This window comes from Rhineura floridana, chromosome 3, assembly GCF_030035675.1.
Source record: "Rhineura floridana isolate rRhiFlo1 chromosome 3, rRhiFlo1.hap2, whole genome shotgun sequence".
Taxonomy (NCBI): domain Eukaryota; kingdom Metazoa; phylum Chordata; class Lepidosauria; order Squamata; family Rhineuridae; genus Rhineura; species Rhineura floridana.
The window spans coordinates 198,523,790-198,541,793 of NC_084482.1; the positions used below are offsets into that span (position 1 = coordinate 198,523,790).

General features: G+C 43.8%; 1 protein-coding gene across 1 annotated transcript in view; it reads right to left on the minus strand.

Moving 5' to 3' along the window:
* Positions 1-18,004, minus strand: part of LOC133378861 (uncharacterized) — an 81,739-nt gene that overhangs the window by 27,075 nt on the left and 36,660 nt on the right. The window contains exons 15-19 of the mRNA XM_061613475.1: positions 15,454-15,545; positions 11,500-11,632; positions 9,325-9,374; positions 7,287-7,476; positions 3,218-3,367 (exon numbers count right to left, since the gene is read on the minus strand). Of these exons, the coding sequence (XP_061469459.1) occupies positions 3,218-3,367; positions 7,287-7,476; positions 9,325-9,374; positions 11,500-11,632; positions 15,454-15,545 (615 nt within the window). The remainder of the gene's footprint in view (positions 1-3,217; positions 3,368-7,286; positions 7,477-9,324; positions 9,375-11,499; positions 11,633-15,453; positions 15,546-18,004) is intronic.

The window sequence follows — 18,004 nt, forward strand, 5'->3', positions numbered from 1 at the left end:
TAAATCTTCGCCACCAGTGGCGGCAGAAATACTGTCTAAGTGTCTGGAGTCGGTGAGGGACTGGATGAGCAAGAGTAAGCTCAGACTGAACCCGGATGAAACTGAGGTTCTGTTGGTGGGTGATAAAGAGAAATTGGGTGTTACTGATTTGATGCTCAATGGGGTACAATTGCCCCTAAGAGATCAAGTCCGGAGTTTGGGGGTTATTCCTGACTCCCAGCTATCTATGGAAGCGCAGGTAGCGGCCGTCAGTCGGGCGGCGCTTTATCAATTACATCTTATCCAAAGGATACGCCCTTACCTCCCCAACCACTTGCTTCCCAAAGTAGTACATGCTCTGGTCTTGTCCCGGTTGGACTATTGTAATGCCTTATATGTTGGTCTTCCCTGGACTACAGTTCGTAAGCTGTAGCTAGTGCAGAATGCGGCGGCTTGCCTGATTAAGGGCAGTCACCGCCGTGACCATATCACCCCAGTCCTTAAGGAATTGCACTGGCTACCAGTGGCTGCGCGGGCCAAATTTAAGATCCTGGCTCTAACTTACAAGGCTCTTCATGAGGCTGGCCCGCTCTATTTAAAAAGTCGCCTTCACTCCCGCCAGGGGCGTCGGCTTACTAGATCATCCTTGAATGGCTCACTTCTTATACCTTCAGCAAAAGAAGCGAGGCTGGTGAGGACAAGGTCCAGGGCCTTCTCTATCGTGGCTCCTACGCTCTGGAATTTGTTGCCAATTGATCTTCGTCAGGCCCCCTCTCTGCTATGCTTTCGGTGGACCTTAAAGACCTGGCTCTTTACTCAGGTGTGGGAAGGGGTCAGGCTGGCAGAATGTAGTTCTTGGGGGGTTTAAATTCTGGCAGGTTGCAGATTTTGGGGATTGAATGTCTGAGTTCTAATTTCATTTCTAATTTTTAGGATTTTACTATTCTGATTGTCTATATGGATTGTACTTGTGTTTGGTTGTAAGTCACCCAGAGTGGCAGATTAACCTCTGCCAGATGGGTGCCTAACAAATCTCATAAATAAATAAATAAATAAATGTGGCTTGCAGCCCACAACCTCTCTTTTTATAAATTAACCACTCTACATGAGGGCGAGTAAGAGGAGAACCAGCCCCCCAAATCCTTGTCCTCAACCTCCTAGCATGCTTCATGGCTGAAGGCATACAGGAACCAGTACTTCCAAAATCTGAATTGATCATGCTTCTGTCTACTTCATGCAAGCACGCACGTACAAACATACACTGGAGAGGGATGGTGCAATATTGACTTGTTCTTCACATTGGGAAACTCCCAGGCCCAGTGGAAGCTACAGTATTGTCACTGACGGTACAGTTTAGTGTACTTAGTATAATGGTTAATCCAACCTCTGCTTATGGCTACATTTCCTTAAGTCACTTACCCTCCCAACCAATAAAGGTAAAATCTCGCCCTGTCCTGAGTTACCTTCCTGGTTCCGTTAGAAAATTGTAAAACATATTGCATAAGGATAAACTTCCATTAATGTGTAACACCTCTGATGCTGCTGCAAACTTAATTATCTAGCTTATAACACGTTATGTTATCTTTTTTAAAATGGTGATAATTTTGTTATGTAAGAAAACCTTTTTCTTTTTAAAGAAAATTATAAAACAAAACAAGAAACAGTGATAAAAATATAGGCCCTAAAAGGTAGCCACTCTAGTTATGGTAAGACTTTTTACTGAGATGCTGACCCTATGCCTGGGTTGCACCACTTCACAATCCATGTATGTAAATAAGTAGCACATCAGGAAAAAAGCTAAGCTAGAAACTTTCTTCCTGACATCTTACTTTTTTTCCCCAGGGAGGGAACTGTTTGTATGGAAGAGTATTTAGATATATAAGACCCCCACTTACAGTCTGAAGTGGTATGGACCAAATGTAAGCTTATCATCCCAATGAGAACTGGACCCTTGATGCCCCAGAGAAAGGGGAACCTCTATTGAACCCAACATAGGACTGCTGGAAATAGTACAAAAATCTTATGCTAAAATCACTTTCATGAAGAAGTTAAACTACAACCCACAATGAGTGTGAAATATACATATGAATTTTGCAGAGTACATGTACCCAGTCGACTTGGAGGCACATAACAACAACACATGTACCCAATCACAGCTAATGATAGCTCCCCACCACACATACACATAATCAAGCATGTAGAGGACCATTATAGGTGGGTGTTGCATGCTAAATTTCTACACACAGGTGCTCTCAAGCAGGAAATTTGTAACATTTGAAATGGCTCTGAGGCACAAGGAGAGCTGAAATGCGTATTTGCAAATTGCCTACTTTTCCCAATTTTGTAACTCAAAGTTTAAGTGTGAAACTGAATTCAAATTTCAAAAAATAATCCTTAAACTCAAAATCCAAGTGTTCCACCCAACAATCTCTTGAGTATTTTGATAAGCCTCGTATATGAAACCAGACTGTCAGATAGTGAATAACATTGCATGCCAGCTATTAAATGATGCCAGGGACTAAACAGCTATATCAAATACGTTCAAACATCAAATAATTTTTTTTGGCAGAGTGTCAGCTACAGGTCAAGTGAGCATTCAGAAAATATCTGGCGAATATTCAGCACCAACAGTCGTACAGAAGAATTTCTGAAAGAATTTTGAATTATTTTCAGCTGCTCCTCATCCATACAGCCTGAATGAGTTATTCTGACATTATCTCAAAGAGAAATTTCTGTACAGGGTGGGTGGGTAGCCATGTTATTCTGTAGCACCAAAAACAACAGTGTTCCTGTAAAGACTAATGAATCCATTTATTTATGATGGTGTAATGGTTAGAGTGTCAGACTACGACTTGAGACATCAGGGTTCAAATCCCCAGTCAGCTGTGAACCTTGCTGGGTGACCTTGGGCCAGTCACAGTCTCTCAGCATAACCTACCTCACAGAGTTGTCCTGAGGATAAAATGGGGAGGTGCACCACCTCCAGTTCCTTGGAAGAAAACTGGGATACAAAGGTAATAAATAAATAATAAAGCCTATTTCATCCATTCCACCTGACAAAGTGGGCCTTAGTCCGTGAAAGCGTAAGCCATCACAAACAAATGTGTTAGCCTTTAAGGTGCCACAGGACTCCAAGATAACTGGCCTCAAAGCATCACCGACTACAGTTAGGCAGGTCACTGCTGTAGGTGAAGTTCACAGCCTTCATATGACTTTGTACCTGGCTCTGTTAGCTTACCTGGGCAAAATGCCCCGAGGGCAACAAGGATGTAGAAAAGCTGGTCAAGCAGCTTCATTTCTGGTTCTCCCTCCTGTTGAGTTTGCCCGCTCTCTTCCCGCAGTTTTTGCAGCGGCCGCAGCACCACAGCAGTACTGCTGCTTGTGAAATTTCAGATCATCCGCTCCACGGGCTACTTGTTGGTCTAACCCCACCCCGAAAAAACAGCTGAGTTTTGGGAAATGGCGAAGTCCGTTAAGCAACTCCGGCGGGGGGGGGAAGCCAAGACTAATGTACTGTCTTGCAGGTGAACAGGAATCCAAACACCCGGAGGGGTTGAAGAGGGGGAAGCCCCGAAACGTCGTGAAGCCAAGTGGGGGAATGCCCAGCTTAGAACACCTAAGAGAGTTTCAGAATGTAGACATTCCAGGGGATTTACTGGCGGTCAGGGCAGCGCTGCTAAGCAGTGAGGCTAACAAGCAGAATATCCACACACACACACGCCTGCTCCTCCCCCCTACCCTGTATTTGCATTTTCTGGCATTGCAATGTTGACCCAGCTAAACTTCCTCATTTTTGGCACAAAAGGACTAGAAAAAGTTGCTGAAGAGGCCCATTGTAGTTAGGCGACAGCCTAGAGGTAGCGGGCCGTTTGACGATGGATGTGTGAAGTTTCGATTCTTTCGAATCGGGGTAAATGTATAACTATCAGCTTTCTGCTGGGGTTGCCAAGTGGTTACTCACAAAAAGGAAAAAAGAAAACAAACATTTGAAACAGCTGTTTGATGCGCAGCAGCAAATACGCTTCTTGTCGCGTGGAGTGGAATGTTATTCCTGCTAATTGCTGCACATCAAGCTGCTGTCGAAGAGACAGTTTAGAGGAGACCGTTCAAACGCTGGCAGTCGTAATCCCAGACCCGCAATTCCTCAAGAACATTAAAACTACGAATGAATAAATAAATCCCGGTTTCTGGAACCCTCTCCCCTCCTAGAGCGTGCATGCGTCCTTCAATGTAGTATTTGATGCCTTATAGATTTTAAAACGGGAGAGCAGCTTTTGTGTTTTACTTGAACCCTCGGGATGGACAAATCTGTCAAATTCAGCTGCTCTCCAATTGATTTCCAGCCTTCAGATCTGTCCATTTCTGCATGCGTTTGCAATGAAAACTTGTATGCATTTTTGTACATGATTTTCACTAACGCGTTTGTTTTTGCGCACATTCTCTGGTTGAAGAACTGCGGTGCAAAATTTGGAGAAGTGCAACTTTCAAAGGAAAGCTGTGTTTTGGTTCAAATACTGGTTCGGGAAATGTGAATTTGATACAGTAGATGAAAATGCAGACGGAATGAACTTCTCCCCCCATGCATACCTGAGACCAACCAATTGGAGCCAAGTGCAAAAGATATACATTAGAATTTCAGATCATGGTGACTGTGAGTTGTTGCTGAGCACAGAGATTTATTCAGGAGGACGAGGTGAGCTCACAGTCCTTCCACATAAAAATCCATTCCTGGCGGTTATCCCAAGCGTCCAGCAGTCTAATAGCTGGGGGTGGAGGCCTATTTTCTAATTGCTATCGTTAAGCACTTTGCACCCAGAGTCATTGCTGATCTACTGCAAATCACCCAGAGATCTACCAGCAGAGCCAGATCTCCCTTCCCCTTTTAAGACATTTATTGGCATAGTATTTGAACAGTGTTGGAAATGTGGTAAACAATTTTATCAATTGTTGGTGGACATGTGATAAAAAAAGAATTTTTTGGATCCAAATTTTGCATTCGCTTAATCAAAAAAGTACTGAAAGGCAATTTTCTACTTGATCCCAGACTTTGATGAAAGGAACAGTGTCAAAGGGCAAAGATAAACATTCATTTCTTATGAACCTGGCTGCTAGATTGCTATATGCAAGGTGCTGGAAATCTGAAGGCACCCCACATCTGAAAGAATGGTATCTCAGACTTTGGACCTCAGACTTTGGACCTAGTTATAATAAACAAGATTATTCATACTAATAAGTTTGTGAAAGCTTGTAAAGTTTTCAGGGTTTCCTGTAACACTAAGATAGGTTACCAAAGGTGTTGGCGATAGGCCTATAACCAACCTAAAAGTTTGGTGGGCACAAAAAAAAGTAGGGGGCAGAATTATTTTTCTGTAGTAAATGGAATTATTTTTTGTAAAAAATATTGGGGAAAGGACAAATTTAGGGGGCACTCCCCCGGCTATGGGCCTGGTTGGCAGTACACCCTCTCTTAATGCCCTAAATGTAAATGTAGTGCCTTCAAGTCGATTCCGTCTTATGGTGACCCTATGAATAGGGTTTTCATGATAAGAGGTATTCAGAGGGGGTTTACCATTGCCTCCCTCTGAGGCTGAGAGGCAGTGACTGGCCCAAGGTCACCCAGTGAGCTTTGTGGCTGTGTGGGGATTTGAACCCTGTTCTCCCAGGTCGTAGTCCAGCACCTTAACCACTACACCACACTGGCTCTCTTCTTAATGCCCTGGTAAGCCTCCTACAGCACTTCCTTGCCCATAGCAATAACAACACATCTCTGTAGTATAGTAGGCTGCCAACTGAGGGCACAATTTTATCTGACATCTCAGTATGTCTCGGGCCCTGCCTGAAACCCTAGACAGCTGCTGCCAGTCAGAGTAGACAATACTGAGCTAGATGGACCAATGATCTGACTCAATATGAGATAGATTTCTGTGTTCCTATTCTCTACTAGAGGCAAGCTCTCATTTTTTTCCATAGAAATTTAACTAGTCATGTAACAAAGGATTTGATATAACAGAAAACATTAATATACATTTGAACATTTTTGGGGGCGTGGAAGGACTTTACCTCAGGATTTTCCCATTATATTTATTTTTTAAAATCTGTCTCTCATTACTTAGTGTTTGCATTCTCTTTGGTATTTTTATGATTTGATGACTTTGAGACTGCAATCAATAACATTTGTAAAAAATAAGACAGCAATAGAATATCCTTTCTTCTGGGACATAGCCCCGCCCCTTCCAGTATCCCAAATATTCCTAGTCCTGCTGAGTTCCAAGTCCAAGTGCCCACTGATATTTGAATAGCAAGGGGGTCATTAACCTTCTCCTACCCTGTGTTTTTTGTGTGCAGAAACACACATTTACTTCCAGTTCTTTTCTCTGCCTGCCACATCATCAAAGGAAGGAGTTAAAAGATAGAAAAACCTGAAGGGAGGAGGCATCACAGCAGTGGGGGCACTTCCCAGCCATGGCAATGCATTGGAAGTCCTTTATTTCTAAAAAGAGAGTTACCAGGGCTGTAGGCTGCCATAAAAGTATAGCCTCAGGTTGTCAAGCCCTTCTGGTCCCAGCTATGGTTATTCAGTGACACTGTGAATGCTCAGCGTACCCTCACTGTTATTACTCCACATACTTTAGAGATGCACCCAAGAACTGAAAACGGAATCCAAGGCTGTTTCCACACTAGTTTAATCTGGAATTGCCACTGTATATTCATTCACTTTTTTTTTACAGATGATAACTGCTTTTGCTATATAAAGAATGAAAATAAATGAAAATAAGAAATGAGAGGAAGTCAGTAACTGAAGTTCACAAACAGACACACACTCATGGGGACAGAAACCAATATCAAGAGACAATTAAGAGATGCTGTTCAAAGGAAAAGAGGCTGTTCATCAGTAATCCCACTGCCACACACAACAGGAAGCAATAAAAGGGACAGAAAAGCAAGAATGAAGCTTTTAATTCACAACGTAAGGGAGCTTTGCTGGATGGGAATAGCTTGACTAAACATTATAATTGAATCTTGACATGGGGAAGAGCATTGCTGACTAATACATCACTGCTTTAAGTGCTACGAAGAACCACTGGTTGAACCTACTTTTAGCTGATTGTGGAATAATAATAGCTGTGGAGGCAACTCAACCTGATGAGCTCTGCTACCTACTAAGTCCTGATCCTACAGCTGGGAGCATAAACAACACAGACACACCACACATAAGATAAATGTTTAATAAGCATCATGGAGACTGACATCTTGGCAAACACTCCTGGGAAGAATTCTGGGCAATAGTGAGTGTGTCTTAGTGGCTCATTGCTTAGGGATAAATCTCAGAGATGTGCCCAGATGTTGCTGCAGCCAGTCCTGCACGCCAAAGAGACTAATGTAGAAATCTCGTGGCTTATGATTCTGTGGAGGGGGATCCCGCACTGTCTCCTCCAGGTCCCAATTTTTCTTCTTCCTTTCACAAGGGTTATAGGTGCCCCAGCTGATCACACCCACCTGGTCAGGGGAGGCAAAGAAACTGGGTCAAGAGCTAAAATGGCAAATCTACAATTCATGGGGACAAGAATATCAAAATATATTGTAATCCAGAATGCTACAGCATCCGTCTACAGAAGGGGTAGGCAGGCAGTTCAGTCTGGTCAATTTATGGTAGATCAGCAAATGTTTCTGAAACCCATTTTTTAAAGCAGCAACAACAAGGATCCCCTTCCGGCCTGAATTAGGGTGTTAAAATGAAGAAAACCAGGAGTGGAGTTTTATGCGACAGAAATGTATACTGTACTCAGTTTTGGTATGGAAAACAGAAAGTTTTCTTAATTCCAAGTATATGCTCCTCTCCCTTCCCATTGTTTCACACCTGGTTCCTGTTGGTGGACCTTGGGAGTTCAAGTAAAAAACAAAATATATCCTGGAAGTTTGAAGCCCGCTCACTCCTGCTTTACAGGATGCTCATTAGGAGGCTGCCTGGCATCAGTGAAATGTGCAAAACAAAGGTAGGGCCAACAACAAAAAACAGCCACAGACTGAAATGCTACTTGGGAAAATGTACCTGAATTCCACACGACTGTACAGTTATTGTGTGGGGAGAACAGATACTCTATGATCTGGAAAGACCCTGGGTTTATCAGTGGCATTCAAGGGTCAACATACCTCCCTCTGATTGTCAAATGGTGGAAATGAACAACACTAAATGCTTGTATCAGTCATGTGTTTGTTGTGAGCATCTGGCCTCTGTCGGAAACAGGTCACATCAACATACAAAACACAGGGCTTCCTGCCCCCCCCAAAAAAAATAATCCTGGGAACTGTAGTTTACCCTTCACAGAGTTATAATTCTCACCACTCTTAAGAAACTACAGTTCTTAGGATTCTTTGGGGGAAGTCATGTTCTTTAGATGTATGGTGGGATGTGACCCAAATGCAGGAACAGATCGATGGATCTGGTCCAGCAAGCCAATTCTTACGTTCCTATTAATAATTCCTGGCAGTTCTGATCATGCTGGGATTTCCCTCCATCTGGATCAGATTCTTCCACAGATTCCTACACCGTAGCTTCTCCAAGAGGCACATATACGGCTTGAAACACTTGGGCTGGGTAGGGGGAAGGGGTGAAAAGACTGCATGACAGACTGTGTGTCAGATTTTTATTCCACTCTTCTTCCAAGAGCTCAGGGTGGCATACATGATTTGCAACACACTTACCTTCCCAACAGCCCTTTGAAGTAGATTGGGCTGAGACACAGTGACTCGCCCAAGGTCACCCTGTAAGCTCTATGGCTGAGCAACATTAAAACTACTACACAACAGTATCTCCAGGACCAGCGCCAGGCATGAGTGGGCCCTCAGGGACCAACCCCGCCCCTGTAGCTGGCATGGGCTTAAAGAGGCCTAGCTGCCCCCCCCCATGTTATGTTCGTGCGCCAGCACACTGCATGCATATGCCTGCCCATGATCTGACATAGCAACTTGGGAGGGCAACCTGGCTTATTTAAACCTGTACCAGGTTCATCGGGGCGGGGGGTGTCTGGGACTGGGAGGGGGGTGCTCCTTCTCTGCACCAGCTTCAGGTCTCAGGGTGTGATTTGCAACCTGGGGTAAAGGCTTGACACCCCTGCTGCCATCTTGGGGGCATCAACTCCTTACCCATGCCCCATGATCCAACACCGGTATGGATTGCAGAGCTCCACCCTCCCAGCCCCAGCTTATAGATATAGGCAGGAGCCTTTCTGAGCCACAGGAGCCCTCGGGCCCGTGCCTGACCTGACTGTCCGCTGGCACCGGGCCTGTCCATCTCTCATGAAAAGCAGCAGGACACTACTGGGATAGATTCAGAGGTTCACTTACTTGAATGAGTCTTTCCCTCCTTTCCACAAATAATGATCCTCCAGATTCACCTGAAAAAAAAAAGGGGGGACTAAAAACTGATAGATATCCTACTATTTCTAGATAGAAGGGAAAGCTCAAATTTTACTCCCAGGCCTCATAAAACCAGATGGTGCTTAATTTCTTACAAAGTGACCAGAGCAATACAGGAGAGGATTCCTCACACACATCACCAATGCACAGCAACCCCATCAAATCTGGGGATATTCGTAGAAAGCAAAGTTCTGCATCTACAGACTTAAACACTACAATGTAATTTGGAAGGCAAGCTTTAATTTCTATTTAGCTTTTAGTTTTGGTTTTAACAAATAAAGCAAAACAAACTCCCTTGCATGTGCACCACTCCTCAGAATTCTTCCATTCCAACTATTCTAAATATGATCATGTTGGCCACCACTGTTCATTTGAAATCCCAACTTGTTACTATGAAAGGTGAAAGCCAGAACATTCAGTAAACAACATTCATCCTCTCTCCATTTGGCCATTTACATTAAATGTAAAATGCCGAGTCAGCTGGCAGCCCTATCTGGAAGCTGCTCTGCAAGCGACAACTGTTCCATGGAGTGACCGCCACATGAAGGCTGTTCATATTGCTCCCAGATGGCAGTTGTGGGAGGTGCACTGTCCCTGTTCAGGTTGCTTCAGTGTTTGAAATTCATAAGGCACAATGCCTCCTAATGAGAGGGGAGGTGGCCCCTGAAGGAGCAGGTGTGCAGCTGAGCACAGTCCTGGATTTATCGCTGTCATTAGAGAGCAACAATACTGTATTTGGGCATTTCTTTTTTAACAACATTTATATACCGCTTTATTGTGGAAACCTCTGAACAGTTTACAAAAAAACATGAAAATTATCAGTAAAAACAGTTAAAAATAAAGACATTTAAAAAATCAAAACAGCAACAGACTAAAAAAAGTAAATTAAATAATATTGCTATGTTTTTGTGACCATTCTGGTTTTGTTTAGATGTTCATCCTGATGCTAGGCAGGAAGGGTATATTTGTTTTGTTGTTTGACTATTGAGGATAAACACTTTTAGTCCTTTGTATATTTTTTAAATGGATGTATGTGCTACATATATAATATATATGTAATATTGTTGTATAGACAGCCAGTGTGGTGTAGTGGTTAAGGTGTTGGACTACGACAGGGTTCAAATCCCCACATAGCCATGAAGCTCACTGGGCCAGTCACTGCCTCTCAGCCTCATGAAAACCCTATTCATAGGGTCGCCATAATTCAGAATCGACTTGAAGGCAGTACATTTATATTTTTTATTGTTGTATGCTATTGCTGCTGCTTCAAGACTTCTTCATTTGCGGGAAACAGTGAACAAACTGAACAAACAATATGGGCTAGAAACTTACTGAATTCAGGTAAAAGGGGGGAAAGGATTCTTTAAATGAAAGTTGTCACAAGATCAACTACCAGATTCTATGTTGGCAAGGGAATCCCACACTTACGAAGAATGCTCATAGCTTGGGTTACTGGGAAAACCTCCAAAGCTTCATTTATATCAGGGATAGGGAAACCTTTCAGCCACATTCCCTTCTGGACAGCCTTGTGGGGGGCCGTATGCCAGTGGTGGGCAGACCCAGAGGGAAAAGTGTGTGGAGCAACGGGTATACATTTCACCTTTGTACATTAGGCTAGTTTCTGCACACTCATACACCTCACTCTATTTTCCATCCAGATAATCAAGAAGCATTAACAGTGTATATATATATGCAAATGTACTGCCTTCAAGTCGATTCCAACTTATGGAGACCCTCTGAATAGGGTTTTCATGAGGCTGAGAGGCAGTGACTGGCCCAAGGTCACCCAGTGAGCTTCATGGCTATGTGGGGATTCGAACCCTGATCTCCCAGGTCGTAGTCCAACACCTTAACCACTACACCACAGAGTACAAGGACACATTCCAGCCAGGCAAAAGCCCTCAAAGAGGATGCAAAGCAAGTGAGGGGTGTAGCCTTGAGAGAATCCCAAGGGCCAGCCAAAGTTGCTTGGAAGGTCACATTTGATTCTCAGGCTTGAAGTTCCCCACCCCCAATTTGGATGAAAAGGCTTATTCAAAACCAACTCTTTTACTCTCTCCCCCCACTCAACCAGGTTGCTTCACTCTTCCCATGGATGCAAACCTTTGCAAGTGGCAGCCTCCACAGTTTTATCTCCTCCACTGCACAGGAATCTGTCCGTCACCACTTCGGAGACATCAGACACTTGGGGAAATACTTTTTTGTCTTGAATGGCTGCAGAAATACACGAGGGACGCTACAGGAAGCAACAGAGCAATAGATTTGGTGACAGAATTGCTACCTGGGCCATATAATACGCAAATGAACCATGAATAGTTTCCCCTCTTTTTGTACAAGTGGCAGTCTTACCTAAAGTACTCTGGATTAAGTTTCTCCACAGACATCATTAATTTAGTTCAGTAATAATGCTATACATTCAAGGTTCTGAAGAAATTATTGAGCTTAAAGCACTCTTGATTACAACTGGCTAGGGAGTTCCCTCCAAATGTGAGCTTCTCCAATGGTTTTATCAGAATTAAGATTCAACATTTCCATACTGGCCAACAAGGTGTGTTTACATTACATTCCTACAAGCGTGCCCATTTTTTTCCCCTCTTTTCAAAGGCCAGTCAGTCTGACTTCAATACCGGGAAAGATATTAGAACGGATAATAAAAGAGTCCATTGGCAACTATCTAGATGACAATGCTGTGATTAGAAGGAGCCAGCATGGGTTTGTCAAGAAAAAATCCTGTCAAACTAATCTCATCTCTTTTTTTGATCAGGTCACTAACTTAGTAGATGGTGGAAATGCTGTAGATGTCATCTATCTAGATTTCAGCAAAGCGTTTGACAAAGTCCCCCATGACCTTTTGATTAGCAAACTAGTCAAATGCGGACTACATGGAAATACTGTCAGGTGGATTCACAACTGGTTGGAAAACCGTACTCAAAGAGTGGTCGTCGGTGGCTCTGCTTCGGACTGGAAGGAGGTCTCGAGTGCAGTGCCACAGGGTTCTGTCCTGGGGCCGATACTCTTCAACATTTTTATCAATGACTTAGACGATGGGGTGGAGGGAAGCCTTATGAAGTTTGCGGATGATACGAAACTGGGAGGGATAGCTAACACAATGGAAGACAGGAATAAAATCCAAAGGGACCTGGATAGACTAGAAAACTGGGCTGAAATTAATAAAATGACATTCAATAAAGACAAATGCAGGATTCTGCATTTAGGCCACAAAAACAATATGCATGGGTACAGGATGGGAAATACCCGGCTTAGCAGTAGTGCGCGTGAGAAGGACCTTGGAATTGTAGTGGATCGCAAGTTGAACATGAACCAGCAGTGTGATGCTGCGGCAAAAAAGGCAAACACGGTTTTGGGCTGCATAAACAGAGCTATAGTTTCCAGGTCGAGGGAAGTAATAGTCCCACTATATTCTGCATTGGTCAGGCCTCATCTGGAATACTGTGTTCAGTTCTGGGCGCCTCATTTTAAGAAAGATATAGACAAGTTAGAGCGGGTCCAGAAGAGGGCGACGAGGATGATAGCCGGTATGGAGAACAAGTCTTATGAGGAAAGGTTGAAGGAACTTGGCATGTTCAGTCTGGTGAAGAGAAGGCTGAGGGGTGACATGATTGCACTCTTTAAGTACCTGAAGGGCTGTCACATAGAGGAGGGTACAGATTTGTTCTCTGCTGCCCCAGAGGGTAGGACTAGGTCTACTGGTTTTAAGTTGCAGGAGCGTAGATTCAGATTGGACATTAGAAGGAACTTCTTGACAGTAAGGGCGGTTCGGCAATGGAACCAACTGCCTAGGGAGGTGGTGGGATCCCCTTCACTGGATGTCTTCAAGCAGAGGCTGGACAGCTATCTGCGGGAGATGCTCTAGCTGTGGATTTCCTGCTGTGAGCAGGGGGTTGGACTCGATGGCCTACAAGGCCCCTTCCAACTCTATGATTCTATGATTCTATGGTTATGGTGCCAAATTACTTTCATGATTCATCTTCTTTTTATAAACTGCAGGCACCTAATCAGGATGCAAGCCCCTCTGCAACATCTGCTTGGAACAAAAAGAAAATCCCTTCTCACAAATTTCCTTTTAATAAGCCTTGCATAAGGATTGCTGCATCACACAGAGAGGGTGCACAGTAGGCAGTAGTTACTTGGATGTGGTTGTGGGGCGGAGCAATCCAACTCAAGGGAAGCTGGTGTAAATGGTTTCGGCACAAGAGAAGCCGGTGTAAAGCTCTGCCGCATTCAATTGCCGTTCAAGAGCCTCTAGGTTGGCTCAGCCAGGAGCTGCATGCAGGGACCAGAATGGAAAAGCCTGGTCTCCCAGATATCCCTACAGAGATACAAATACCTCTCCATTGACTTCTATCTCATTAATTTTCTTAGACCTTTTTCCCAGCATAACTTTTGCCTGAATTGGGACCTGCAGGAGTGCTCCCTAAGTCCCCTCACCCCCCCCATAACACCCCTTTTTCAGGAATGACGCTGGCTTACTTCACTTCACTTCTGCCTGTCTCAGCTGGGCTGAGGGACTTACATTGGTATAGTCTGGCTGAGCCAGGACCCAGCTGGCTCAGCTGAAGATCCACCGCATCCAACTCCCCTCAGCTCAGCACAGATGCAAGTTGGATTGCACCCTACGTTTTCTATTTTCCCTCAAACTTCAAAATGTCCAAGATGACAGCCTTCCATATTTGTAGGGTTTGGCATCCAAATTCTCTTGAGTGTCCAGGTGAAAATTATAAAAACTCACCTCATATATAATCCATAAAACCTATTTAGAGATGCAAAATTTCCATAAATATTGAAGCTATTATTAATTAATCTGTTAGTCACTTTTCTTCACAAGGTGAACTCAAAGTGACTTACAGTCAATAAAAGATTAAAACCAGTATAAAATATTAAAACAAAATAAAAACGTGAAAGTAAAAATTCACCTCCTGAATTATTGTATTTTTACTATCAGGGAGGAGGGAGAGAGGTGCTTATGGGATTTTCTGCCATAGGTGCGAAGGAGGAATGTCAGGGAATTCTGATGAAAACAAGAATGGGAGTGGAAATTGCTAATTTATTTATTTCATTTATAATGTTTGCTTATAGTTCCATGTCTGGAACAGAAATCATTTCAGCAAATACAATCAGTATTTGCTGCTGCAGTTGCACTCAGTCCACAAATGATACTGTACATAATTAAATTTTACCCCCTTTGCACTGAAAGAAGTGGGGTGGAATAACGTAATGACAATGTAGCATATGTAATTAATTACATAAATTATGTAAGGTACATAATGTTGCCACAGTGAACAGCAACAATAATGTCATTTATGGTAGAAGGCAAGCTGCAACAGAACAGACACAGTGCTGCATGCGACAAATACAGGGCAGAATGGAAAATGGTGCCTTCTTACATCCCTAGTGCCAATAATTTGGCCAGGTCTGGCTACTGTGGTGGTGGGGGGGGCTTGTTATTCTGCCTCAGGCAGCAAAACGTTCTGAGTTGTCCCTAATGCAGCCTATGAGACAAATCTCTATCTCTCTTGACCCTTTATTTATTCCTCGGTTTTAATTTTAATTAGTTTATTTCATCTGCTGCAGAAGACTGAGGAATATGAGGCAAGTGAAAAGCAAGATGGGTAAAAAATCTTGACTTTACCACTGTGTTTCAGGAGGAAATATGTTTGGCAGACTCCCACACTGCTCTCCTGGAAGAAATGACTGAAGAAATCCTGTATGCTGCAACATGTGAAAGTTCTTTTCCAAACAGTAAGTTCTAACAGTGTTGCTTATTTAGTAATCCAAACAAAGGCAGTAGCAATGCTGTCATCATCACGTAACAACTTTGAATCTAGGCTCGAACACATTTACAGCACTGGGAACCGACTGGAACAATATTATTTTGCTTTTAAAAATATGCTTCAATGATCATTCCAAGGGAGAAGCTTGTTTTGTTTTTGTTTCAGGCTTTAAAAAATGACCCAGAAATACCCCTAAGCCCATTTTCTCCAGGCCTTCATGTCTCCAATTATTACGCAGAATCCCAGCAGGAAATATTTTGCTTACACTTCTCCTTGTCTTGATCTGCACATCCATCCTTTTGTTGTCCAAGGATATGAACTGGGCTGGCACCATCTCAAAACTCAGCAACTCCAGCTCTACAAGGCAAAAAGGGGTGTGTGACTGTCTGCTTGGATAGCATAACCTCTGGGCTTTCTGGGTGGAGAGAAACATAGCTGATTACAGGAGGGAAAGGTGATCCAAAACTGAATTAATCTGGCAGAGGAGTGAAATCAAGTAGGCTAAGCATTGTTATAGAAGAGTGAGTAGCCAGAACTCCTGGGAAAGGTAATAGAACCTCAGAGTTATCAAACTTTTGAGGTGGGTTAACACCTGGCTAGGAGGAGAGCTTTGCGGATACCATGGACTGCAAAAAAGACAAATAATTGGGTGTTAGAACAAATTAAACCAGAACTATCACTAGAAGCTAAAATGATGACACTGAAGTTATCCTACTTTGGACACATCATAAGAAGACATGATTCACTAGAAAAGACAATAATGCTGGGCAAAACAGAAGGGAGAATAAAAAGAGGAAGGCCAAACAAGAGATGGATTGATTCCATAAAGGAAGCCACAGACCTGAACTTACAAGATCTGAACAGGGTGGTTCATGACAGATGCTATTGGAGGTCGCTGATTCATGATGATGATAATGTACTGCCTTCAAGTCGATCCCGACTTATGGCGACCCTATGAATAGGGTTTTCATGGTAAGCGGTATTCAGAGGGGGTTTACCATTGCCTTCCTCTGAGTCTGAGAGGCAGTGAATGGCCCAAGGTCACCCAGTGAGCTTCGTGGCTGTGTGGGGATTCGAACCCTGGTCTCCCAGGTCGCAGTCCAACACCTTAACCACTACCCCACAGGGTCACCATAAGTCAAAATCGACTTGAAGGCACATAACAAAAACAACAACCTTTCATCTCAGGCCTGCTCTACGTTTGCGGGAGAATGAGAAGGCAGGATGACAAAGTGGTAGAGTAGACTGGATCACTTCCCACTGCACGTGTGGAATACCATTTTTAAAATACTTCACGTAAAAACTCCCTACAAACATTGAACAGTGTGTACTATTTTTTATTTATTGAACAGTGGTGGTTTTTTGTTTGTTTTTTACCTTCTGCACGTCAGCCAAAAAAAAGAGGGGCGGGCCCTTCCAGGTCCATAAAAATTGCTACTGCTTATCAGGCTTACAATCTTGGGTTCCTCCAGAACACCTGTTCACTGAACATCCAACCTGACTTGCACAAAACTTACATGGAGGTTAGATTATATCTGGTCTGAACTGAGCATTTGTTCCATTTTGTTTGCTGGGCAGTTATACACCAATGAGCATTCATCCTGATTTGCTGTGGGGGGGGGCTTACACATCTTCCCGTTAGTCATTCATGCATTCCATACTTTTCAATGCATTTCCCCATCACTTTCCATACTGCAAAAACTCCAATTATTTTTAAAAGTGGATTTGTTGTGCTTGGGCCATACACCCTTTAACCTACTTTAACTGCGCAAACCTACATCTCCCTGTATGCACTTGAATCCCTCTGGTGAAATACTTACATTCTGGAGGCACCCCAAATAGAAATGACATGGGGAAGGGCTGGGTGGTCGGGCACATGCTTTGCATGCAGAAGGTCCCAGGTTCGACCCCTGGTATCTCCAGGTACAGCTGGGAAAGACTCCTGCTCGAAACCTTAGAGAGCCGCTGCCAGCTGCTGGGTTGTATTATTTATTTATTAGATGTATACCACGCCCTTCCTCCTAATAGGAGCTCAGAGCGGCCCAGAGTTGTATCCAATCCAGCACTAAGTGTCCCATCAGCGCAAGGATTACTGCTAGCGTAGTGGGATTTCCTGTCTCCTCCCTATGTGTGCCATCTAAATCTGTTCTAGGGGTTCACAGAAATAGTAGGGCTGGAAGGAGCCTATAAGGCCATCGAGTCTAACCCCCTGCTCAATGCAGGCATCCAACTTAAAGCATACCCGACAGCTGGTTTCTCTACAGCAGATATGTGGAGGGCATGGGGGGGGAGGAGAGGGAGGGAAGCTGATGGGATGCATTAGTTGAATACCACCCTGTGTCTGAGACAGATGGACCACTTGTCTGACTTGGCATAAGACAGCTTCCTTTGTATCGACACAAAAGGAAAGCGGATTGGGAAGGAGGAGGGAATAAGCAATCTCAAGTGACAGTTCTTAGTTCCAAATTCTTCTAATCACCAGTTGACATGGAAACAAAACAAAGAGGCAAAAGTTGCTGGTTTCCCAGCTGTGCCACTGACGGAGTGGCCCTGCACCCTCTCTCCCCCACCCTGTTGCAATCTCATAGAACGGCTGTTGTCAGGCGATAGCCATCGGAGAGGGGAGCCTGGCTTCTCAGCAGAGCAGGTGGTGGCCTTGTGCCTTTTCGCTTCCTCCCCCTCCCGCATTTCTGTTCTAGCAAAATTGGGTGCGGCTGTTTGTGTGACAGGGAGGCAGTGAGCAGGCACTCAACTTTCAGCACTTTGGTTAACCCTGAATAGCTGCTTCCTCCATCCTTCCGTTCTCGTCTTCTGTA